General features: G+C 43.0%; 5 protein-coding genes across 6 annotated transcripts; 1 reads left to right on the top strand and 4 right to left on the bottom strand.

The window, feature by feature from the left end:
- Window positions 1-140: 140 nt before the first annotated feature.
- On the bottom strand, window positions 141-584 carry RB195_021891 (uncharacterized protein; the record flags this gene model as incomplete). Its single annotated transcript, XM_064208816.1, has 1 exon — window positions 141-584. One exon carries the CDS (start codon window positions 582-584, stop codon window positions 141-143), a length of 444 nt encoding a protein of 147 aa, XP_064064697.1.
- A 24-nt stretch (window positions 585-608) lies between these two features.
- Window positions 609-3,103, bottom strand: RB195_021890 (uncharacterized protein; the record flags this gene model as incomplete). Its single annotated transcript, XM_064208815.1, has 3 exons — window positions 609-820; window positions 2,453-2,577; window positions 2,943-3,103. 3 exons carry the CDS (start codon window positions 3,101-3,103, stop codon window positions 609-611), a joined length of 498 nt encoding a protein of 165 aa, XP_064064696.1.
- A 1,019-nt stretch (window positions 3,104-4,122) lies between these two features.
- RB195_021889 (uncharacterized protein) lies at window positions 4,123-21,284 on the top strand (the record flags this gene model as incomplete). Of its 2 annotated transcripts, XM_064208814.1 has the most annotated exons (9): window positions 6,196-6,305; window positions 7,290-7,490; window positions 7,876-8,079; window positions 11,081-11,272; window positions 17,751-17,942; window positions 18,099-18,220; window positions 18,355-18,424; window positions 20,564-20,643; window positions 21,229-21,284. In XM_064208814.1, 9 exons carry the CDS (start codon window positions 6,196-6,198, stop codon window positions 21,282-21,284), a joined length of 1,227 nt encoding a protein of 408 aa, XP_064064695.1. The 2 variants fall into 2 exon arrangements, with proteins under 2 accessions (XP_013299101.2, XP_064064695.1); XM_013443647.2 differs by lacking the exons at window positions 6,196-6,305; window positions 18,099-18,220 and adding an exon at window positions 4,123-4,187 and having other exon boundaries at window positions 18,355-18,552.
- Window positions 21,285-23,549: 2,265 nt separating this feature from the next.
- On the bottom strand, window positions 23,550-24,059 carry RB195_021888 (uncharacterized protein; the record flags this gene model as incomplete). The annotated part of the gene is made up of 1 exon (XM_064208813.1): window positions 23,550-24,059. The coding sequence occupies one exon, from the start codon at window positions 24,057-24,059 to the stop codon at window positions 23,550-23,552; it is 510 nt and encodes a 169-aa protein (XP_064064694.1).
- A 339-nt stretch (window positions 24,060-24,398) lies between these two features.
- On the bottom strand, window positions 24,399-25,031 carry RB195_021887 (uncharacterized protein; the record flags this gene model as incomplete). The annotated part of the gene is made up of 1 exon (XM_064208812.1): window positions 24,399-25,031. One exon carries the CDS (start codon window positions 25,029-25,031, stop codon window positions 24,399-24,401), a length of 633 nt encoding a protein of 210 aa, XP_064064693.1.
- Window positions 25,032-25,040: the final 9 nt, after the last annotated feature.

Below are 25,040 nucleotides of genomic sequence, written 5' to 3'. Positions count from 1 at the left end.
AGCCGACAAGCGAAGAGCTCTCAGTCGACGATGGTTCTTGGAGTTCGCTTAGTGAACTTCGCGGCTTTTTCTCCTCTCCGTGTAAGAAGGCAGGCGATGGTCCGATCCCGTATAAAACTTTGGTACAACAGCGACATCCGTCAGGCAAAACCTTTTACTAACGATGATGTGGTCAATTTCATTATGATATCCTCCATCGGGTGACTCCCACGTCCAGCGTAGAGAAGAGAGCTTCTGGAATTGCGAGTTCCCATGTATGGTCTTACTCGCCATGATGAACACGGAAAGCCTCTCTCCCTGCTCATTCCATTGAAGGCCGTGGGTTCCGATGTGATGTCCTCCAGGCGTTCTTTGGGGCCAATTTTGGCGCTGAAGTCACCAATTGTGACCTTGTAGAAGGTATGCTCTTCTCTGTAGAACTTCTCCAGGTCCATATGGAAAGCTGCGACTTCTTCTTCTTCGTTGCTTAATGTTGGAGCGTAAACGACGAAGATTGTCAAAGCTGATGTTGAACCACATCTTCTCATCCGTAAACGTCCGATTCGGGCTGGAAGCTGTTCGAAAGAGTCGATGTTTACTGCCATATTTGTGTTGACGAGGTCACCAACTCACCCGACTCCTCTACTGTCGCATGCACCAAAAAACAGTTCTTCTCCAGTGACATACACGGCGTTCAGTGGGTGGTGTCGCCTCATCTCGGTTAGTCCGATGACGTCGTACTTAAACCTCCTAGCTTGCATAATCAGATCTTCAACGGCCGCATCCGATGCAAGCGGTCGAGCGTTATAAGCAGAGATCGTCATTCTAGTCTTTTCCGTTTCTGTAACCTACAATGACTCCTGCTACCCTGTCCTTCCTGGCCCTACCGTACCAGGCTTTCCTCCGGAATCAGGAGACTCTGTTCTATTATTGTGTTTTGCATAAAAATTTAAACCCATGGGCAGGTTGACAGCCTCTATTCCCATGATTTTCTCGTGAACGTTGCATCCTCCCGAAGTAGGCAGATGGAGCTTATTTGTAGAAAGCAAATACAAGCCGCCTCCCTTGCACCTCCCTGCCACTTGATTGCAGACTTCTGGCCGCACCGACGTGCGAAATACAAGAGTTTTAAGGGTCGATCTGGCACAACAGAAACAGGGATTATGTTACCTCTATCTGCTTGCGTCTCAAGGCAAGGACAGCATCACTTTTGGTCCGCGATTAGCCCACTATCAGCAACCTGGCGAAGCGACACGCAGCTGACTGGCTGTAATGAGAGAGATACGTAGTGGCCCCACTCAATTCCCTCTAATCGTGCTGAAATACAGAGTGGGAATCGCACTTGCTCTTCTGAGGTACGTTAGAATGCGCTGCGTCTGCGAACGAGTAGTCAACAATCAATGAGGTATCTTCAACAACCTATTCAAGTAAGTCAATGAATAGGCGGCTGAAGAAGCCGGAGCGGAAAGAAGAGTGGCGGGTCTCACATACCTACGGGAAAATGCCGTTTTCATGCCGTTTTTTGAGAAGATTAAGGGGAGTTAGGCGGGATACGCTCATACTCGTGATCTACACCCGAACTCCATATTTACCCACTTTATATTTAGTTTTCTCATCACCTTCACTTTTGTGATACGCTGCTCCTAAGAGTTTTATCGCACGCGTCTACTACTGCCGTTGTAGGCACAGTGGAACGCAGCACGGATATTGCGAATTTTTGGTTTTCCTGCACAGTATTTTAGTCTGACTGTTCAATGTTTTAGAGGAAACTTCTAGACTTAAAGTAGTATGATCCTTCTGTTTCGAGAAGGTGAAACACTAAAAGGATAAAAGCAAGAAATATTTATATGGACTAGTTGTTGACTGAAAACCTCCAGTTGTTTTAAATTATGCAATCATGCCGCTCTCTTGTGTAGGGGCAGTTTTAAGGGGTTCAAGATCTATGTTAAGAACAATAATGTTTAACTCTGGTCACAGCTTAGCGATTTCCGTATTGCTTTCGATTGTACCTACATGGACCTACAAATACATCTGCGCGATAGGACCTTCACTCAAACCTGTATTTAGCCACCAAGCTAGTACTTACGTTGTGCAGTCACTTGCGAACTGTTGTGGTCTCTATAGCTTTGAACTTAACGTTTATGCTGTATTTGACCATGGATCGAGTCGGTTCGAACGGACTGCAAGAACTTATTATACGATGCAACCAATGTTGAGCTGCTAAAAAATTCTAACTCTTCAAGCTTCTGTTAATTACTGTATGTTTTTACGATTTGATTTCATATCCTCCGAACCCTTATGTCTCGCCTGAACTGCCGATTATTCTCAGTACCTCTTACACCTTTTCAAGCTGGAAGAGGCCACGTCGCCGACAACTTCCGTTATCGGCGACGTGGCCTCTTCCAGCTTGAAAAAAGCAAACTCCTCAGAATTCGTTGAACAAGGCAATCTGCTGGTCTCCATAGAATATGACCGAAGAAACCAAGACGATCTTCTGTAGACACTTTCGATTGTGGTGCAAGATGTTCATATCTTCCAAGTGTTATCTGCCGGAACACCACATCGGTTTCCGCGTAAAGATCCTCATTGTGGCATACCCTGGACCAAAAGGAGCCAAGAAGTCCTCTAAGCGTCTTCCTTTCAGTGCAGTCGATCCCCTCCATCACCGTAGACGGTGCTGCTCAGGTCTCCGATCCGTAAATCATGGTTGGGCGAATCGCGGACAGCTAGACTCTTGACTTCGTTGGGGAGTCGACCACAGGCATTTCGTTGCGGAGTTGCAAATGCAGAAGTGCCCTCGGCGCATCTCTGCTGTATATCTTTCTCGTAGCCGCCATCGTTTTTTTTTGCATGCAACCCAAATGACAGAACTCATCGACGAGATCATCGGTTGTCCGTCCTCCCTGAATTCCCCTTCGAGGTCTTGAAGAGACCTACATGCTTGCATTTATCGGGGCGTAGACCTATTCCGTAGGCTGCAGCCAGGTTCGATAGGTATAGCTTCGGTAGACTTCGATACAAGGTTGACAACATGCTGAAGTTTCTTACTGCTTTTCGCGAATATGACAACATCGTCGGCGTACTCAAGTTCAGGGAAGGAGCACCCCGATATTGCTAATACCATGTCTGCACTACATTGACTGACCGTTCTTCGCACAATGTCGTCGATATCGAAGTTGAACAGGAAGAGTTCTACCAGTGCTCGTTGTCTCGCTCCAGTTACCACTTCAAAGAGTGTTGTACATCATCCGGTGGCTGGTGTTCGAAGGAATCGAAGGAAAAGAAGGAAGGGAATTAAGATAGTGTGTCTCCATGAGTCAGGTATCCTTTCGCCTATCCATATTGAGTCACGAATCCCAGAAGGAGGAAGATATTTCAGCATTTCTGAGGTAATTTGGTCTTCTCCACCTGATTTTCAATTTTTCATTTTTTGGATACAGGACGGAACCTCGGTCGATCGGTGGTTCTTCTTTGACCGCATGCGTCGGTCTATGAACATGCTGGAGTTCAGGAGCTGACGACGCTTGCCGGTTCAGCTAAGTCTTGAAGTGGTCCCTTTAAATTGGAAGGGTTGGTTAACTGACAGCCACTCCATTGGAAGCTGCCGACACAGCATCTTTCTCAGACGCTTTTCTTGACTGGTATCTCGAGTGCTGTGAGCGGTGCATACAGAATCATACGTAGATTTTGTTTCCGCAGGTGCAGAGGCAAACTTCTTTTCGGCGCCATTATAGGCGGGAGTATTTCCCATGCAGCGTCCTGGATGCAATTTGTGAAGGAATCCACATTGCAATGCGTCTTCTTCGCAATGCATCTTGGTCCGTACTTCAACAACGTTGGCGGAATTTCGTTCTGCATTCTTCTCTTTCATAAATGTCTACCATGTCGATTTTCGGTTCAAGAGGAACTCCTGGATTTCTCTTGTGGAACCGTATCTTGATGCTGAGAACTGGACGGCCACGGTCAGCACTGTACAGATCTATATCCTTGTAGGGTTTTTTAGCATTTAGCGAAAACATTCATAATTTTTCATCAACATCTCAACTCCAACCTGAATGGAGACGGTGGCAAGAAGAAGTTAACTCAGTCCATGCAACAACTACTCATACGCATGGATCTACCCATTTCGAGAGTGGTAATTCGATGGTACCTTTGCCACTAGAACTTGATTCACTATGGTCGTACCACCGCCCTGTGGAACGCACGAAGTGAGCGTCCTTTTTTTCAATATCCTCTCTTATGTATTATTCTGTGGAAAACCTACATCTAGAAAAAAAAGCAGAGAAATAGGTATGAAAAAGAAAATGGATATGGCGAGTAATACCGTGGTTGTAGTACTTGGGTTGATGAGAAATGTACTTTTGTTTGTTTCATAGATACCTTCCCAACAGGTATGAGGCAGGCACGTCGAACTACAGACATTTAAATGCGGCATACTAGGAACCTGGTGTGGTGAGCGAACCCACAGGAAAAGCTCGAGAAGGGATTGTAGATTGCGGGATGCCGGGTGGATGCGTTCACCTCTCTCCACTCGTCTTCAAGAAATGCGGAAAGGGGTTGCTTTTTACATTGCGCAAGATGTCAAAGTCGTCGTCTACTTAGATTACTGATGTCTTCTCACCAGCCTATCCAACTGAGACGAATGAATAGGCTGTTGAGTTGACCGGAACGTGTGCGTAAAAGCACGTTCTAAGGGGAACGGAACGAACCGGATCCGCATTCCTTTTATTATGACGATTAGGGAGAGGTGAGCGGAACCGCCAAAGATCTCGCAGTCTAACCCCGCATCTTTATTTCTCCGGGGATTCCCTCACCAAGTCAAATCCATGGCAAGCTGTTTCAAGTTGAAGGCGGAGTCTACCGAGATATATTTGTACATGTAATATACATAATACAATATAATATAATGTAGTTTAACATAATATGTGGTATGATGTAATATAAGTTATATATAACTTCCAAATCTGGCAAATGCTGGTCTTTCAGAAACTTTATGCTTACCATGGAGAGTGAACATTTAAAAGATTGATGTATAGGTCACCTTCCGTTAATTTCTGACGCAGAATCAAAAGTGGTGCTCTCACAAACAATGTTTCACTATCAGAAGTGGTTGCACCGATGAAGTTTCCCGACATTCTTGCTTCAAACATCAGCGGTTGATAAAAGTTCATTCAATTATTATTCAGGTTCCCCCAAGAGACTCTTGCGTTCCATTCCAAATCGTTTCAACGTAGAACCATAGAACTTAACATGTAAACAGCTATTATTTGAGCACGTTGGGTGACATGTGTTACCATTTCTAAATCAGATCGCACACGGACGGAGGAAGGAACGAAAGAACGAATGCTTGAACGTGTGCATTAAAGTACATTAATGCAACTGCATCAGCCATGGAGTGTTTTTTTTTTTGAAGTGCCACATACACTTCTTGATTTCCCATTACATTATTTCACTGTACTCACGAACCATTAATCTCAACGGCTTCGCTATTTGGCACCGTTCCACTGAGGCGTGGATGCATATGTCGTCTTACTTTCTGACGCTATTGCGTCTGTATCACTTCTTTCCTGCTTTCTGAAGCAAAAAATCAACGTGGCACTGTAATATCCCGTTTCACAGTTTTCTGGTATGGGTCACAAATGTGACGAGACTCGTCAATTTATAGTATTTTGAGCCAATTCAACAGTAATTTTGATGACATATGTCGCGAAGCTCGAACATCTAAGGAATCTACCATGATCTCATTCAGTGACAGTATAATTATTCCATTTATTCGCCTTTTTCGGCGGGTAAGTCTTTTGGCCTAACATTATCCATATCTTCACCACTTTGTGTCATCCTTGAGCAGAGCTCTACCATCCTGTTCCTTTTTCACGCAAAGATCACATAAAATCGAACTATTTGTATTTGTTCCGTGCTATGCAAACCGTGAAAACTCTGTCTGCCAAGAGTCTACGAATCTTCTTTAGCTATTCCCGTTTTCGATGAGGTGGTCGTTATTAGTTTTTACATGGAAGGGTTCCAAAGCTTAGCAAGGCTACCTGATTGCCTCCTTATAAATGGACTTAATCCGATTCTCTGTGACCTTCTTGGTTATGCATACCTTTGAAAGATGTCACCTAGCAGCCCTAGAAGCAGCCTCCTTTTCATCTTCAACTTTCAATGGTGTAGGATATTTAGCTGACATAGCGAACTGCAGTAGTTATTCGTTGACTTATGTTGTCGATTCGATGGCCCTTTCTTCTGTGTGGATTCCAACTGTGCGGAGCGAGTTGCAAAGGTGGCGTCGGTGAGGGTAATCGAAAACGACTTGAAGGTCTAGAAAGGTTGATTGCTTTACCACATTCAAGTAGGTTTCGAGACTCTTTCCTGGAAATGAAGACACGCAGCGCAGATTGATAGGAACGAAGGTCAAATTAGCTTGCTCTCGGATTAGAAGTGTTTTTCGCTGTGTTTAATAAGGCACTTCCCTTATGGAGGAGAATTATGAACGCTGTGATGACGCTGCCAGTAGCACATAAATGAATGAGTGGTTTCCATATAACAGTTAAGAACAGGAAATTGGGCGGGGACGGCTGCGTTGGCGACGCATTACCTAGAGATAGCGCAAGGGGAGCGAGGAGGCTACTGTGGCGGTAATGACGGTATCTGGAGCCGCGCAGCGCAGTTATCGACAGTCACTAAACTTCTGGGTAGGCATATCATACGGGCACCCCTTGACCGATTCTTCTAGATGCGCCGTTTGCTGCATTGCAGGAAACATCAGAGATGCTCCATCATCAATATCTATAACTGCACCATCTACTGCAGGGATGCTGGTGAAAATAACCTAGAAGGTTGCGCAATAGCTGTAAGGAACGAACACAACATTTGGTGGAGATACTCAGATCAAGATGCGCCATAACTAGAAACTACGTCCAAAAAGTGGAAAAGTATGTTGCAACAAGAAAACAGGTTTGATGACGATAGCCATTGTTGTAATAGCTAAGTTTATAAAAAATGTGCTCTTGGCCGCTTTGAATATGTGCTTCCGCTACGGATTCTTTTATCTGTATGTACAGAGCATTCAACTTTCTGGTGATTCCCACGCATGCAGGTTTGAATTGTTTTTGCCTTGAAAGAGAACCGATCCAGGATGGATTTTGCCCGTCAGCCTGTCAGCACAGCATAAGTCTATATCCTCATTCGGTTCCATAACTTTTTACCATTTATTTCTCCAATTGTACGCTATTCGTGACGATATTCATCTCCGCATCCATTCTCAACTACTTGCGTTCAGAATATCCAGAATCCTGTATTTCCCGTTTTAGCTGCAGCATTCATCACGTTCCACCACCACCTCATTTCCAATCCAACTACTGGAGGTCGTGGCAAGAAGGAGTGGACAACTCAGTCCAAGGAACCACTCACATGCATGAATCTACACATTTTGACGTCGCCAACTCATTGGCACTCTCACCAGTAGAACCTGCTTCACTATGTTCGTACGGCCGCCCTGCAGAAAACACGAAGTGAGTGTTTGTTTTTTCTAAACCGATTTTTCATATATTATTATACAAAACAATTCTGGAGAAATGTACAAAAAATCTGCTTTAACAAGAAAATAAGTATAGCGTTTAGGATATGATAACTGTGTTTGTTTGAAGATATGCAGTTGGTTGTTTTACAGATGTGCTTTCGATTAAGATTTTTTTTATCAGTTTTTATGGAAGAGGAGGGCTATCCGTAAAATGTTGTTTGCAGGGAGCCTGTCAGGGTCGCAAAAGCCTACATTCTTATTCAGTTTCACTACTTCTTACCCCTTATCTCCTCTGATTCTGCAGTCCTGACGATTTTTATCTCTGCATCCAAAATATTCATAAAATAATCTCAATTTTCCTGTGTTTCTTATTTTAGTGGCAGCATTCATCGTTCCCCATCACCACCACCTTACTTCCAACCCAACTACTGGAGGCCGTGGCAAAAAGGAGAGACCTCCTCAGTCCAAAAAATTGCTCATACGCATGGATCTACACATTTCGAGACCGCTAATTCGATGCCACCCTTGCCATTAGAACCTGCTCCACAGTCCTCGCACAACCTCCTTGCAGAACGCACGAAGTGGGTGTTCTTCTTTTAAAGAAAACTTTTTGTTTTATTTTGTTTGATTTCATAAATTGAGGCCAGCAATGATAACATTTGTCTGCTATCAGGCCATCTTAGGATAGTACCAATTTCCAAGCAGGTCCGATTGTTGTTTTTTTCATTTTTCCTCTCGCATCTATTCCAACAATTGCCTCTTGCTGGCTTGTTATCCTGGACGTTGTCATGTTGAGTTCATCATAGAAGCCGTCCCTGTTGTTTTGTAATTGTATGCCTACGAACCCATATACATTGAACATAGTTTTATGTATTGTTCCATCGAATAAGGTGTGGCTGATAGCACGCACATGTCACTAAGTGTTCCAGTGAATGAGTATTGTTGACTGTAGACCGCAGGGACGATATACAGGATTTGATCTACACACACAACATCAGGCAGTTATAGGTCACAGTACGGTAAAAGTGGCAAGAACGCATTCGTTATCGACAAGCATTCATTCCTATTATTCATTTAGGGGTTTCTTTTAAGAATCCAAAATGCGTCCACCGTCCTCCTTGCCAGCATAAGACATTTTCATCATAATCGTTTCCGTTGTGGGCCTCATGACTACGCCTTCAAAGTGGTGTCATCAAATTTTTACGTCGTTTCCCTGCTATATGTTCATTTATCCTTACCCCTCCATTCCTGACTGTCTCAGAAATGTAAGTTGCATCGCCCATCAAGCGCTCAATCTCATATATTATCCCCATTTGTGCGCAGTCGCCTGTTCTTCCATGAGGACAAATGACAAGTCTTTCACAGATGCAGTATCTATCGTATAATCTGTTTCTAACAAGCTGGCTTTTGATGTTTGCATTTGGGATATTTACCAAGATCTCATATATATCATCTTGTAATCGTGCCTGAGCAATGCTGGGTCAAACAGCGGCACTTACATTGTCAGAGACAAAAGGAAGACAAAGAGAAATTTTTCGTTTTTGCGCGGAACATTACTGTTAACAGTGCGGGTTCTTCGGTAATGCGGACACACTGTATGGCCATTAGCACATGCAATTTTCAAGGCTAGTCTTCGTGATTCGTGTCGTTCTTGGTTGCCAGTGCATACTTCACTAGCGATTTTGAACATATTACGAATCACTGCGCGTTTTACTGCAGTCGGCAGATTATGTGCAGATTTGGCGTGCAATAAGATGTTCTTGGAACTTTCTTTGCTATACCACTTTAATAATGCCGTTTGAAGCACTTATTCGTATGTTGAGGTAAGGAAGCCACCTCTCTTTTGGTGTTTCTCGTGTGAGACTTATTTATTGCGATTGTTGGTTGAAGCACTTGTCCATTTCAGACTGTGTTGATGTTATGATGCAACAGTCGTCAAAATATAGCAATACATTGTTGGTGTACGCGAAGGCACTTGCTCTTCCATTCTGCTCATGAAACAGATTGCCGGTACTGGTGCTAATCGTTGTCCCCTTGCTAGCCCTCTCAGTCGTGCGAAATAATTTTCTGACCACCTGAAGACATTAGAATTCAGGCATTCCTTGATAAATGTTATTATGCGAGTTTTACCAAGGCCGTATGTGTTCAAACTGTTACCATTTAAATCTATCATCTCAGAGAGAGCTTACAGCGCCTTACTGTTTTTCACATTGGTGTAGAGTGAGGTCTACGCAGTTGTCCTCAACTCTCGCATTGCGTAATCCATCAAAAAAATGGTGCGTGTTCGACAAATGAGATGGTTTTTTAGGCAAAATCTGATTCACAATATTACTAAAGGCATCACCCCACGAATCTGAGGTGGTGCAGATTTCAGCGCGTGCACAAGGCTGGCGCGCCCCAATCGAACTCCTAGTAGAAAGCGCGACGGAGCGCTTGAAGCCGTATATTCCGGATCGTTTTTTACGGCAATTAGGAAGAAATGGACGGAATCACCCTTCTCTCCATCGTCTACGATTCCGTATACGAATACTCCACCGTACCGAAATCCGTACGATCTCAGATTCGTGGTGTGATGCCTTTAAGAAGCCAAGAAATTCGATCCGTTGGCCCTCCCACACAACTTTCTATTAGTCGGATTTTCAATGTTGCCGCTGATGTTGAATTTATCTCAACGGGTTTCAGTTTACGCGTTTTGATGAGGTTATAGAACATGGGAGAGGTCGGTTCGTCAAGTTTGAGGCAGCTTATAAATCGTTCGACAAGGCCAGCAAATTTGCCTATAGACATCCACGCATTATTGAAGCGTCTGCACTGCATGGGGAATTCTTTCTCGGTTACGCGGCGATAGATAGTTTCATCTTGCAGGTAAAGATTTGTTATTTCCCCCTCAAGAACCTGTGACATGACAACGAATTTCCCACCTTTATCACTTACTGAAAGGCCCATGTTCCCTCTTGTAGTCTTTTCGCGCATTTCCGTGAAATCCTGCCATTACTCGGTCGTGAGATTGTAAGGGGTGAATTGTCTGTGGTTATAAGCGGACAAAATTCCAGTTAATGGAATCCTAAATTTTGTGTCTGTTTCGCGAGACCTAATTCTGCCACACTACCTTGAACGATTATCGAAACACTAACCTAGGGTATTGTGGCACTTGACGGGATAAACGTAGCATTGTTCCAAGCATTGTTCTATTTAAGCCTCTGAAGACGAAGAAAAAGCCGAAAAGTCAGCCAAATAAAAAAGTTCCATCTGAAACTATTACTATTACAAAACAGACAGAATTTGCCGAGGTTTCAAGACAAGAGAACGTATGAACTGCTTCGTCCCCGTTGTATTCCCTAGCGGTTTCCGTAAGTGTGTGAGCAACAGGGATCCAGACTTTGATTCCTCTGCGATCCCGAAATTGCACAAAGGGTCATCTTGAAGACGATGATCCAAGCACCTTCACCAGGATGTTGTATCCGTTGCTTACAGATAAGGCGCGGCCTCCTACATTCTTCTCATCAGCACCGTCACAGTAGTAGATGGTGTAGTTTTCAATACTACTCACGATAACAGTACATTCTATTTCGTTCATTTTAGGAAGAGCGCTCATCGTTTCCCACCAAGAGCCTCCGTCCAACCCACTTGGAAGTCGCGGGAAGAAGTCCACTCATTCCGAGGAAACACTCATGCGAAAGCATCTTCAGATTTCGAGAGCGTTGATTCATTGGCACATTGGGCAGTAAAACCTGCCCCACTCTGTTCACCCCATCGTCACGTGGAGCGCGCGAAGTGGGTGTTCGTTTTTCAAAATCTTTTTCTTATATATTGTTCGATTTGATGAAGTAGACGTGGCCATCTGATGAAATTTGCATCTTCAGTATGCGCCTTAATGCGTCCGTGGTAGCACCACGAAGTAATAGACAATATTTTCCTATAAGATTTTCCTATAAGTAGAAGAATATCAACAGGGAAAATGAATCCCTGTTACTTGATAATCGTGCTCCTAACAAGGATGGATTACAAGAACTTTAAATGGGATTCATTGAATGTTCAGTAGACCTTGAGGGTCTATTTACTTGCATTAACATCTTGTGTAACTCAAAAATAAGTCTAGTAATCGTCATTTTTGGAGGGTGCAACGCAGATGGTGAAAAGTTCGGCTGACTAGACGATAGATGGTTCGTAAATGTCTAATGCCAACCAACCCTTTTCTCTTTCAGGGTTCGAGTGATTTGTACTTTGTCTGGGAGGGAATAAGCATTGATTTGACATTAAATTTTTTGATTTGACCTATCTTCCGTAGGTCATTCTGCACGCTGTACACGCGTTCATAAATCTCGAGCGATCGCGAGGAACCTAACAACGTGTCACGTGTTGGGTCGTATGTATGGACGCCGTGTCTGCGAGGGAATGGTTAATCATTGGGCTGCTGACGATTGATTGACGCTGTCTCACCTTCTCGTTGGTAGATGCAGCGGGTACAGCTGCTGTTGCAGAAAGAGCACGGTTATTAGTGGCTCGTACGGGACACGGTGCGACCGGGTCATTCTCTACTCTGTTTTTCTGTATGACTGGTGGGGATTCAGCGTGACCGCGCTAACTATTCCTAGCAATACCCTTCGCGGAGTGGTCTCAAAATCACCGTTTTCATGTAGTTAGAATATATTACTATCCTTCGTTAGCTAATAATCTTCAATGTCCGAACTAGGCTTTATGAGCTAAAGGGAGGAAAAGAGTGGCCACGCACTTTTTTTAAAAAAATATGTGATAGAAAACAGAGTATAATAAGCAGAGAAGAGTAAAAAGCAACTAGATATTTCATTGATGAGAATTTCCTTTCCAGTTCATTCACTAATCACTATGTAAGGGAGCGGAAGTACTTAAAGTTCCAATAACCAGAAGTATGTGGTTAAGGGTCAATATTCAGACTCTCTCAGTTTTCTCTAAACTTCTTTTAAACATTTCACTCTGTTCAGCTTTAACGACATCACTTTAGGCGAGCTCTAACACTATTGCTTTCGTATAGAAAAATACGCAAAAGCGAAATTTTTTTTATATGTTTGCGTTCGTTTCTTTAATTTGAAGCCACCGTATGGTTCACCAGCAGGCCTGAAGTGCCAATATTTGTTTGGCTTCAACTTAACCTCTTTTCTGAGAGCTCAAAGCAGAAGACTAGGTTGGAGTGCATACGTCTGTTTTTTTCTTCTTGTGTTGACACGGTCTTTGTACACTACTACAGTACTGTCACAGTTAGGTTTATGAAATTCTCCTGAACAACATACGACCTTTATTATGTGTGTACTTTTGGAAGAGCTCCAAACTTGAGAGCCCCATTCAAGATGAGGTAAGAGATGATTTTTATAAGGGAGTGAGAATAGTTGGAGTAATGATATGGGCAATCCGGGATAGTCGGAAGAAGGAAAGAGTGTGCCTACGTTACAAACTGTTCAAAATGTTCTGAGACGCTTAAACAGAATTCCCAAGTCCACATCTACAGTTTTCAAGAGTTATACAGTGCTATACAAAATCTCAGGTCCACTTCTGATTTTCCTAATAGCAGCCTAGAAACGGATTACCAAAGCTGTGCAATACCACCACCGTATTTCTCACCTACGAAAACCTCCTTGCAAGCACCTTTTGCAAGATATCTGTTCAGCCCAGGATGCCAAGAACTTCTATTGAGAAATGGGCCGGTGCAAAATTTTGCGTCCACTTCATAAAAATCGTGATTCATTACAAAAAACAACTTCAGTGCTTTGTTGGATCGTCTTTGTTGTAAACAGCATCAAAATTTCTATTACGCATACTACTGATAAGATTAACAATAAAGGCTTGCTCTACATTAGCCCATGCATCAAGTATGAAGGCCTTCAGCTCAGAAAACGGGGAGTAAGGGATTATGTTCTCATACAGCTTGTGTAGGAGAAAGTTCTCCATCAGGTTAAGGTGTGGGAAACAACTTGATCACTCCAAAAATTTTATTGTTTTCGCGTTGAGCCAATCTTTAGTTGACTTTGACACGTGTGCGGCATTATCTTGTTCAAAAACTAGGTTGCGCCTACGAAATTTTGTGAAATATGGCAGTAAGTGATCTTCAACCACTTTCTCGTAATTTTCGCTGTTCATCTCACACGAGACAAAATCCAACGCAACAGGGTCCTGTCTGGAAAACAAGGCCCAGACCATGAGACTTCCACTACCGAAGGTACGCCTTGAGAACACTCATTCCTCCTTCCTCAGGTCTATCCAGTAGTGTCTATAGCCGTCGGCCCATCGAAGTTTCACTTCTTTTCGTTAGAGAACACCACCTGAATGTCAGATAAGTACTTCTGTTTGCATGCTAGATTAGCTGCTAGAGCATCTCACCTTTTTCTAATTCGTGCTCATGTGTGCGCGAGCGAACTTAAGCCTTAGCGAACTTAGCGAACCAGTTGAACGAGGTGCAGGTTTCTTAACTTGGTTAAAGATCGTGGCATCGTGCGCAAATTAGGTATCCTGCCAAGGGTACTCGTATAGAGGTTTTTACAGGTGGGAAATATGGCGATGGTATTGACCGACTTTGGTAATCCGTTTATAGGCTGCTGTTAGGAAAATCAGGTGTGGACCTTAGATTTTGCACCGCACTGTAGTTGCAATTAGGTACGTTAGTCCTTGGAATCCATATAAGTATGGTTATATTATTATAGCTATACTATTATAAGTTATATGATTCACACCACTGAATGGCGAAATTTACCCAAATGAAGCAAAAAGGTGCTATCGCCCAACACATTACCATAGCACATATAGGTTGAATACCCGGAGAATCATAGAGTTTTTAGTAGATCACATCTGTTGGCAGATCTTTGGCACAAAGATCCGTCTCGTCAAGTTGAACGCTGTCGGATGAACTGCAACATGCCGCTCTCTGAATCCTGTGATAAGTGTGTGCATGCAGGATGTAAGACAAAAGGTACCTACGAAAATCGGTTGACCGCTGCTGTCCTCTCTTTACTGCGGCGCTCCTCTGTGTAATTACATCTGCCGCTCCACCAGCGAGCACGACCGTCTTGGATCACCTAAACTTTACCACCGAACCAACCCCGCGCCCGATGTTCGCTTCGTAGCAGAGCGGTGGAAAGTGCGAATTTGGGAGGGAGATAATTCAACAGTAATAGGGAATTGACGCATTAAGTTCTCATATACGAATATTTTGACCTGAGTACATATTATCGGAAAATAGTTGATAAAAGTAATCCCCTCTATCCAGCTGAAAGATATATCGAAACAAATAACAATAACAATAGCAGAAACGGAAACATGCAGCAGAAAAAAAAACACTAACGCGCATATATTTTCGCACATCCCATAACTCCATGCTTTTCACGCCCTATCTGTTCTACGTAAACTCGCAGCGCATAGTGTATCTTTATCACAATGTCTTTCAACGACTTCGTGTTCAACTTTCAAGTATAACAGCTATACCCACAGCGATTCTATGTACAAATTTGCAGTTATACTAGGTTAGCTCCACCTACATCATCACAAGACTTACGTGATTTGAAATTAAGATTTGAATGGACCTTAACCAGTCCTTATTACTTTGTATGTATCTTTGAACTACTTTCTACCTTCTTTTTGTCTCTTCATTCCCATCTTTATCTGGATAAAATCACTGTGACAGGTTAGGTGCATTAGTGGCGAACACAGACCTTTGCGTCTTCGAGATACGCCTTTGGGTACAACGCGTGTCTGCGTGGTATTAGTCGCACCTTGTCGGATGTTGGATGCCAGTTCTACGTAGCTATGTGTGTGAAAAGAAATCCATAGAAAGCGAAAAAGTGATTAAATTTTGTATAACACAAATCAGTGGAAGATTGTTTAATCCTTCTCTTATATTTCTAGAGATGGTAGTGTGGTTTCCACTTAACAGTTCAGAACAAGAAAATGAGGATTTTCATTTAAATAGGCATTTCTTTCACGAAGACTTCTCAAACAACTCGAATATATCCAAACTTTCGAACAATTTCTATCACCAAGCACTTTCTCCTTTTGTTTGTTAAGAAAAAAAGATGAAACATGCTCGAAAAGATGCATCGTAAGAGTAGCAAACGTGGGGAATTGGGCGCGGGGAGGCGGGTCGCCAGCGAGACATAGCACAAAAGGGGCATGCAGGCTACTGTGGCAGTAATGACGGTATCTGCGGTATATGGAGCTGCGCAGCGCAGTTATCGACAGTCACTAAACTTCTGGATAGGCGAAGGCATATCATACGGGCACCTCTTGACCGATTCTTCTAGATGTTGCATTACAGGAAACATCAGTGATCGCTCCATCATCAATGTAGATAACTACACTATCTACTGTGACGGTGCTGATGAGAAAAAAGTAGGAGGCCGCGCAATAGCTCTAAGGAATGGAAGGAACGATTACAATATCCTGGTGAAGGTGCTTGGATCATCGTCTTTAAGATGCGTCTTTGTGCAACTGCGAGATCGCAGAGGAATCAAACTCTGGATCGCAAGCGCGCAAACCTACGGAAACTGCTGAGGACTACAACAGGGACGCCTTCTATGATGAACTCAGTATGTTGATGTCCAAGATAACATGCCAGCAACAGGAAATTATTGGAATAGATCGAGTGGAAAAATGGAATTTGAACAATAATCTGGTATGCTTGGAAAATGGCACTATACTGTGGGAATTCTGAGGTCAGAACTATGCGCGCAGACGAATCTTATCACTGCTTCCACGTTTAGGAGGAATCATCGACGTTAGTAGCTTGCGTGGCAAGAGACAACTCCTTTAACGCCAAAGAAGCAGAGGGAGACGCTTACTCGTAAACATCAACTCAATTGGGTTACTGGAACAAACATCCCTTTGTTGGACATCCGAAAATGTAGACCTGTCTTGGACATTGCCTTCGATTTTGAAGTTCGACTTGGCATGTACGATAGATGATGAATGCATGTAGACACAATTTTCGCTAGCGATGTCGATGTACTAAGATTGTATTATGGACAAAGAAGAGGGTGTATTACGCCGACTCTTTCATTTGATGTATTCAAAGCGCTGCAAAGAAAATGCTCCTGTTTTAAACACCAGGAACAAAGATTGCCTTTTCATCTGTAGACACAATATCCACGAACATTTCCGTTGGTGTACTACTACCTACTCCAACTAGAAGAAGCCTCTGAAAAGGAGATTGCGTCATCAGCTGAAACATGAACATGAAAACGAACGGACGAAGAATATACTCTGTTAAGGCGGTATGGCTGCAAGATGAAGAACTTGTTCTCAACACTTCTAACAGAGTTGCTGTTGGTGAGGCAACCCTGCCAATCTGGAGTAAATATTTCAACACATTGCTGAACGGGAAGCCTCGTCTGTCCATGAATTCGTGCTTGAGACTATAGATTAGTGAAGTGTTATCTCTTCTTTCTTCAAGGATTCAAGAGGTGACGAAGATAAACCTTTCAATACGTATTGACGAAAGGATAGCTGACTCGTTTAGACATGTTATCATAAATCCACCTCCAAAGAAGCTATCTGCCTAAGAAGAATTAAGAAATTAAGGTAACTCGGAAACCCATGGAACCCGTAATCTACAACCCGAACTTGTGGCTTCGCTCCGCTCAACATCTCCCAGTCGTAAAAAACGGCGTGGAAGACGGCGTTTGTTCGTACAGGTACTTTAGAACTGCACGCTCCAGTGCCATCAGCAGCCTATTTCTTGTTTTTTTTTTATATTATGGTAAGGAGACCTCATTATCTTTGGCCGCTCGCTCGTGGAGGAGGCGCATGCATAGAGGTGGGACCTCGGACGATTAGTGGTGGTTGAACGGAGCCACAGTGGGTTCCGTAATCTACAACCAGAATTCTACGGGCTCTCTAGGTTTTCCATATTAGCTCAATTTTTTGATACGCTGCCTTTAGTTTACTAACGCCTGCTGGCGGAATTTCTTTCTACATTCACCTTCTTTATTAATAGCCAAGTCGAGCTTCCGTTCATATGAAACTCCACGATTCCTTCTCTGAACTCGTACCGTGAAGATAGTACCATTTTCCAAGCAAACCGGACCTATCGTTTGTGATCCAGAGTTTGATTCCTCTGGAATCCCAGAGTTGGCATGGAGCGGGGCATCGTTGATCCAAGCAGCCCCACCAGGATGTTGTTCTCATTCCTCACAGCTACTGCTCAGCTCCCTACACTCTTCTCATCACTATTTTCGCAGTAGATAATGTAGTTTTTTGTACTGTTCGCGTTCACAATACCTTCTGATTTTAGGAAGAGCCCTCGTCGTTTTCCACCGAGAGCGTCCGTCCAATCCAATTGGAATTTGTGGCAAGAAGTTGACTCATTTCGAGGGAACACTCATACGCAAGCATCTTCACATTTCGAGAGCGCTGATTCATTGGCACCTTTGGGAGTAGAACATGCTCCACTTTGTTCACACCATCGCCACGTGGAGTGCCCGAAGTGGGTGTTCGTTTCTCTGATTCTTCTTATCCATCATTCCTGAAAAATTATAAAAACTAGAAAAATATGTCTCAACCGGAAAACTAGTATAGCGGCGATAGTCATTTTTCTAATAGCTAGGTTTGCTAGGAAATATGTTCTTGGTCGTTCTTTCAGATATGCTTTCAAGAAGAATTTTCTACATGAGAGCGCAAAACATTTGATTTTGACAATTCTAGCGCATGTAGATTGGTCAGAAAAGGGAACCGGTCCAGGATGGGTGTTGTTCGCAGAAATTCGTAAGCACCGCATTAGTCCAGATCTTTATTGGCTTACATTACTTTTTATCTTCAATCTCCACAATAACGCGGTCCCAAAAATAATATCTATTTTCAACCGCATCCAGAACATTGAGAATCCTTTCTCATTTTAGTAGCAGCATTCATCATTTTCTTCCAAGACCTCTCGTCCAACACAACTGGGGACTGTGGCAGGAAGAAGAGGTAAAGTCAGTCCCAGGAGCTATTCATAGGCTTCCATCTTCACATTTTGAGACCGCTGATTTATTGGCACCTTTGCCACTAGAACCTGCTCCACAGTGTCCACACCACCTTCATGAGGAGCGTGAGAAGTGGGTGTTCATTCTTTGAAATTTTTTTCTTATATGTTATTCGATTTTATGAATGAAGATGAGAATATAAAAGGATAGGGTGAAGTTTTTGGCGTTAATAAGTCCGTTTGGGATGCGCTTCAATTCAGAACCGTTTGAGGTTTACGAACGTGTAACTGGCCTATACAATGACTTGCGGTGGCTAGCCGATGTGCCAAATCAGTGTTTTTATCCTCCCAGACAAGTCTAGTACCAATTTGTCGACCCCGGAGGGATGAAGTGCTTGGTGAGCATTAGGGCGGATTCGAACCTTCGTGAAGGAAGCGGAACCTCCAACCGCTGCACTACACCCGCCCTGATGAGAATATGGATGAGGGCATTTGATGAAGGTTGCATCTTCAGTGTGTGTCTTAATCCTGCCGTATAGCGACGACAAGCATTGTTGTAATAGTTGGGTTCGTTGGGAAATATGCTCCTGCTCGTTTTACAGATTACTTCTGAGAAGGATTTATTCCATTATGCGTGCGCAATAACATTCTTTTTGGTCATTTCGAAGCATGTAGGTGTGAAGTGTTTCTGCCGGGATAGGGAACCGATCCGGGGTGGGTAGAGTTTGTAGAGAGCTCTTCGGCACCACAAAGGTCCATACTCCTATAGGGTTCAACTACTTCCTCCCATCTCCATTGAATGTGCTGTCATGGCAGTGTTTATCTCTGCATCTATTCTCAACGGCTTACGTCCACAACTCATTCTGTATTCTTTATTTTAGCGACAGTTTTCATAACTTCGCACCAGGACCTCGCCTCCAATGCAACTGGAGACTACGGCGAGAAGAAGACGTTAACTCAGTCCAAGGAACAACTACTCATACGCATGCATCTACACATTTCGTGAACGCTAATTCATTGGCGTCCCATCCAGTAGAACCTGCTCCATTGTGTTTATACCACCGCCCCGTGGAACGCCCGTTTTTACTTTTTTTTTAAAAATCTTCTTAGATATGTTCGATTTCATGAATTGCATGGGGCCATCTGGAGAAAGTTGCATCGTCAGTATAAGCCCGAATGCTTCCGTAGTAGCACTTGAGTGGAGTAGACAATAGTCTCGTTTTCTCATAGATGAGAGAATATCGGCTGACAAACTGAAGCCTGGTTACTTTCCAATTGTACACCTAACAAAAGTTGGTCACAGCAAATTTACGTGGGTCCTCTGAGCGTTCACTAGACCCTGAGGATATATTCACTTGCATTAACACCTTTTGTGCTTCTTAAATAAGTATAGTAATAGTCATTCTTGAAGGTGGAGGCAATGTGGTCAGTAGGAGTCTCGGCTGTAACTACAGCTGGTTCGTAAACATTGTAGTGCTAACTAAGCCTTTCAGCTTTCCGCGTGCAATAAATTGGCACCACACTTGTCTGGGATAGACATTTTCTGGACACAACAACTAGCCTTCGCAGGTCATTGCGTAGATTGTGCACGGGTTTATCAACCTCGAACGATGCTGAATTAAAGACGAATGCATAGGCGAATCCCATAGAGTTGATCAACGCGGTGCAGCGTGTTCCTTATCCTTTTATGATATTCATGGTAGGGGAACTATAAATTTACTCACACCTTTCCAAGGAATATTATCACAGCGATTTTTGTATTAGGCAATAAGTGGTTCTCTTTGAAGCAGAATCGCAAGTGCCTCATATATAAAATAATTTCGAGAAAGTAACAACGAAAAGATAAATAGCTAACGGTATTTCAGCTAAAAAATATATTATTATTTCATTCATAAAGCCATCTCTCCTCATAATTTCACTCCGCTTTCAGAGAAAACATAAACCTTCCTCATTTTTCTCGACGAATTGAGATTCGCTAACTCAGTGAACCGTCATTACCTCTCTATGCTTCATAATATGGAACGGAACTCCATAGCAAAGCCGCAAGCATTTGTTGATGATTATCGAAATATTTTAGAAATATTGCTACAACACTGGGATAATCGGGTGATCATCACTCTCCAATACACAGTTCCTCATTTCAGTGTTTCGATTCCTACGACTGCTGCATCTGTCTTCGAACCTACACAGTGGTGGAATCCTTCAGTTTGCTCCCTCCCAAGAGGTAATTGTACTTCTCTTATTATAAACGCCCACTTACAATTTTCTTTACAAACACTTTTGTTAGACTATTGACAACGCACGGTCTTCACCATACTTTCTTCTCCATTAATTGCGATGTTGTCCTCATTAGAAATAAGGCGCCAGCTGTATCATACATCCAACATAACCACTACTTTCATATTTTATTTGTCATCATATAAGCATGGCTACCTAAAAACTACATTTTTTTCCAAAAAAGTTCAACCTCTTTGCTTTTGTTCCCAGGATAGGTTTGCCTTTTTGCTATCTATAAACTTTTGTTTTGTTGAGTGAAACTTACTCCCGCTTATTGCATTCGGTTTACTTCCACTTTGCGCACAGGATGGTTGATGATCGCGAAAGTTTTCATTCAGCAGTAGTGCTGCGGAAGTCGGAGTAGAGCAGACGCATTTATCTTAACGATACATTGAAAGTAGCTCTCAGTCCTCCCCCCTCTATGTGCCTAACTCACCGGCAACCGATAATGAGAGCACTATTGATTATCGGATTGGAGATTCTATAGATAGTCTATTTGAAACTGTTTCGTACATTCAGTTACTTATTTCAGAGGACCCATCCCAAGATAAATGTTTGCTCCCACTTCGCCAGCGGCCGCAAAGATAATACAACTATGGATGGATGTAACATTGCAATTAGGAATTTGACTCTCTGTTCATTGATGTTTCTTTTCTCAATTTCTGATTCTACTTTTCTACTATAATTCTCTCTTCAAATGATTATCTCTTCGGTTCTTCTCGTGAGTAAATTAGAGTACTGTATACTAGTTGTTGTTTCTGTCATCATAGCTTTAGTAGCTACTTAAGATTACCGCATAGCTCCATATATATTTACAGGCGCTTCCCCTCTATACCTCCCTATCAAAATATGCTTTATTCCTTTTAAATCACTCAAATTACTGTACTAGTAGTTAATTATAGTGAAATGGGCTCTTGTGGAATTTATTTTATTATTCATCCACGTTCTCATTGTACAATTGTCCTCGTTTTGTTTTGCGATATAGGATCTTGTCTATGAAATAGTAGATTTTCTTGATTTTCCTTAATTAATCTGTGAAATGTCCGTCTGTTAAATACTCAGAAGGAAAGAGGTTGTTATTCAGTAATCGTTGTTGCTGTTCACTTGTGGTATTTGCTGTATTTTGTGATTCAGTGTACTATTGTTTTGTAAATGATTCTTCCCGACATGTTTTATCAGACTTTGGTTTCATTTTTTCAGGAGCGTTTTCATTACAGGTAACAACTCATCCTTACTTCACTTTGCTGTTCTGAACTTACTTTTAGTTTATCCGATATTTAAGAACAAAAGGGAAAACAGATTATCTTTGCTTCCTTTTATAGCGGATACTATTTCATAAGCTTGAAGTGGCGAGACTCATTATGTTCCTTCTACGACAACACAGTGATGATATTTCCAAAGTTCTACTTTTTATACATTCATCTTATTCGCTTACTACCCTTGTTTATATTCTATTTATAATTCCGATTCCTGAGAGCTGTTACGAGATTTGTCTTGTATCATGCCGTTTGCTCTATCACAATGAAAAAGAGAAGGGGGAAGGGAGGGCATCGAAAGTCTATCCGATAGATAGAAGACAACTGTAGAAAATGAGGGAGAGTATATCCTAGGTTGAAGGAAATTTTATTTTAATTTTGAAAGAAATGAGAAGCGTAGGATACCACATTATTTATTGGACATAATGCTAGAATGGCTCCAAGAAACGATGACAGGCAATGATTCCCAAAGCAACTTAGGGGCGAAGAATGCGATCCACGAGAGGATACAGTCACAATTAAAAAGGATTCTTATCAGGTACACATGCACTTCTGTGACGCTTGCAGTAAACTTCACTGGATTACACCAAAAAGTGACATATGTATGTTGTCAAACAGTCATTGAGTCCTCTCTTATTAAAACCTCGACACTGATGATTAAATCTATGTTTTCTTGTTATGCAAACGAAGGTAACTAGACCTTTATTTATGCCTTGCCTTTTGACCATCTTATTATTATTCAACGCTTGAAAATGGCTCCACGTTGCGGACGGGACCGGACCGTGCACAAAGATGCACATTCATAAGGAAATCATAAGAAGCAAAGCGTTCCTCAAACCTTTTTTTTTAGGACAATGGGGGAACTGAACGGGGTCACGGTCGTCTCCTAAGCTAAAACCGGAGCACTGGGCTTTTGGTGTGGTTTCTACACCACGTCAAAATCGTGATATGGTGCCTTTAAGCATTGGAACAGTTGACCATACGCAGTCCCTTATCACTATCCAGACACCTGCACTTATATTGCACAGCATGTAGATGTTATCCTTCTTGGGTGAAAAGAACTGAATGCGGTGGCTAATCAGTCCCGCTCGTCAGTGAGACCAGTCAATGTTTTCTTGTTGGGTGGTCTTGTGTGGTGTTGTTGGAACGATATCAAAGTTCGGCAAAGATGGAAGTTTATTGGATATGCATAGTATCAGATCACCTGTATCACCTATGTCACCTGTGCTCCCGTTGTACTTGTTCGTTGTTTTTCGATGTGCTCTAGCAGGCACCAGTAATACTTCCAATTTGTCCCGATCGTGCGCAAGTGTTACCCAATGGCATCTCTTCTCGCGAGGGAGCGTCGTATTTTTTTTTTCGAAGGACTTCTTGAAGAGGTCACCCATCGGGTCGGCGGTCTTCCTGCGGTGCGTCTTATGTCGTGTGGTATCCAGCTGCTTACGGCTCTGGTCCTACGATTGTCGTTGAAACGTATCAAGTGTCCGGCCCACCTAATTTTGCTTTCCTTGGCTTATGCGGCAGCGTCTCTGATCTTCGATTGGTGACGTAGGAGTGAACTTCGAATCCCTTCCTTCACTTGCGTAAAGCGGGTTACTCATAGCATCACCCCTTCAATTCCGCGTTCCATGACGCTGATCGCATTTTCCTCCTGCTTACGAAACGCCCACTTCTCTAAAGAGTAGGTCAAAGCAGGAAGAATGGTGGTGTTGAATAGGTGAGCATGGAGCCGGATGTCCTCTTCACCAAATCCTCGATGCTTTTGAATGCTCCCCAAGCCGCTCGTTTCCTCCTGCCCAGCCCGGAGGTCAGGTCTTTCATCATGTTGATTTCCCAACCTAGATATAAATAGCTGGAGTGTTCGAATATATTCGTTCCGTTGAGCTTGAATGGGACATCCATGGAAACCCATCCGTTCCTCACAAACATCGTCTAGGTTCGGCTGAAGATCGATCTTACACGTTTCATCAAATTCGGCCAGCATCCGTTCCGCCTGATTGATGCTTGATGTTATAAGAACGAAGTCATCAGCGAAACGAAGATGGTGTAAATACCAGCCGTCAACTTTCACTCCCATGTCATCCCATTCCAATCCTCGGCATCGCATTCTCGAGAGTCGGACGGAACATTTTGCGTGAAATTGTGTCACGCTGACGGACCCCTCTCTTTACGTCGATTATGACATCATTGTAGAATGGGAAAGTTTTGGTTGTGAAGTTGCTATACAACTCACGAGGCATCTCTATGTGCGAAGTAGGGACGCCTTGGTTGTCCAATGCTTCCAGGGCCGTTCCGGTCTCAACTGTATCAAAGGCTTACTCTAAATGATTTAGTTAATCTTTAACTTTAAATGGATGAAAATGAGACACAGCGGCATTTTGTACTCTCGCGATACTTCTATGAAATTTGAAGTCGTGTGTAAGTGGTCAATCGTAATAAATCCTTTTCAAAACTCTGTTTGCTCGCATGGCTGTCTTTCATCTAATGTTCTTTCTATCCTGTTCAGGATTAGTCTTGTGAAGAGCTTGTAGATGACAGACAGTAAGCAGATTGGACGATAGTTGCCGATATCTTGTGGATCTCCCTTCTTATACAACAGCTCGGTCTTGCTGGTTTTCCATTCCTTAGGAACGTTGGATTTCCACAGGTAACGAGTGAAGAGCCTCGCCAGAGTGTTGATGAGGACTGGCGGTAGATACTTCAGATGTTCAGGCTTGATTATGTCGAGACCGGGAGAAATAAGATTCTTCACCGGCAAGATGGCATGTCGGACTTCGGAAGGGAGGATCTTTGGAATGACATCTCCATCTTCCTTTCGATGGTGATGAGGCAAGTGGACGTGGTTGTCGAAGAGATCTGAGTAGAATTCGTGAATGACCTTTTCCATCCGTCTTCTCGATGCTGTAGTTGTTCCATCTGGGATCCGGAGAGCAGTCATTGTTGTTTTACGATTGGCGAAGTTCCGGCGGGCGTAGCGAATGCTCTGTCCCGCCTCTGCAGCTTCACCCAACATTTCTGCTATTTTCTCTTTGAGGTCTTCCTTTATCGCCTCTCTGCAAAACCTTGTGAGCTCGGACATGAGTTCTTG

This window comes from Necator americanus, chromosome X (genome assembly GCF_031761385.1).
Source record: "Necator americanus strain Aroian chromosome X, whole genome shotgun sequence".
Classification (NCBI taxonomy): domain Eukaryota; kingdom Metazoa; phylum Nematoda; class Chromadorea; order Rhabditida; family Ancylostomatidae; genus Necator; species Necator americanus.
Note: the sequence above shows the minus strand (reverse complement) of the source record. Positions and strands in the feature narration are given on the sequence as shown.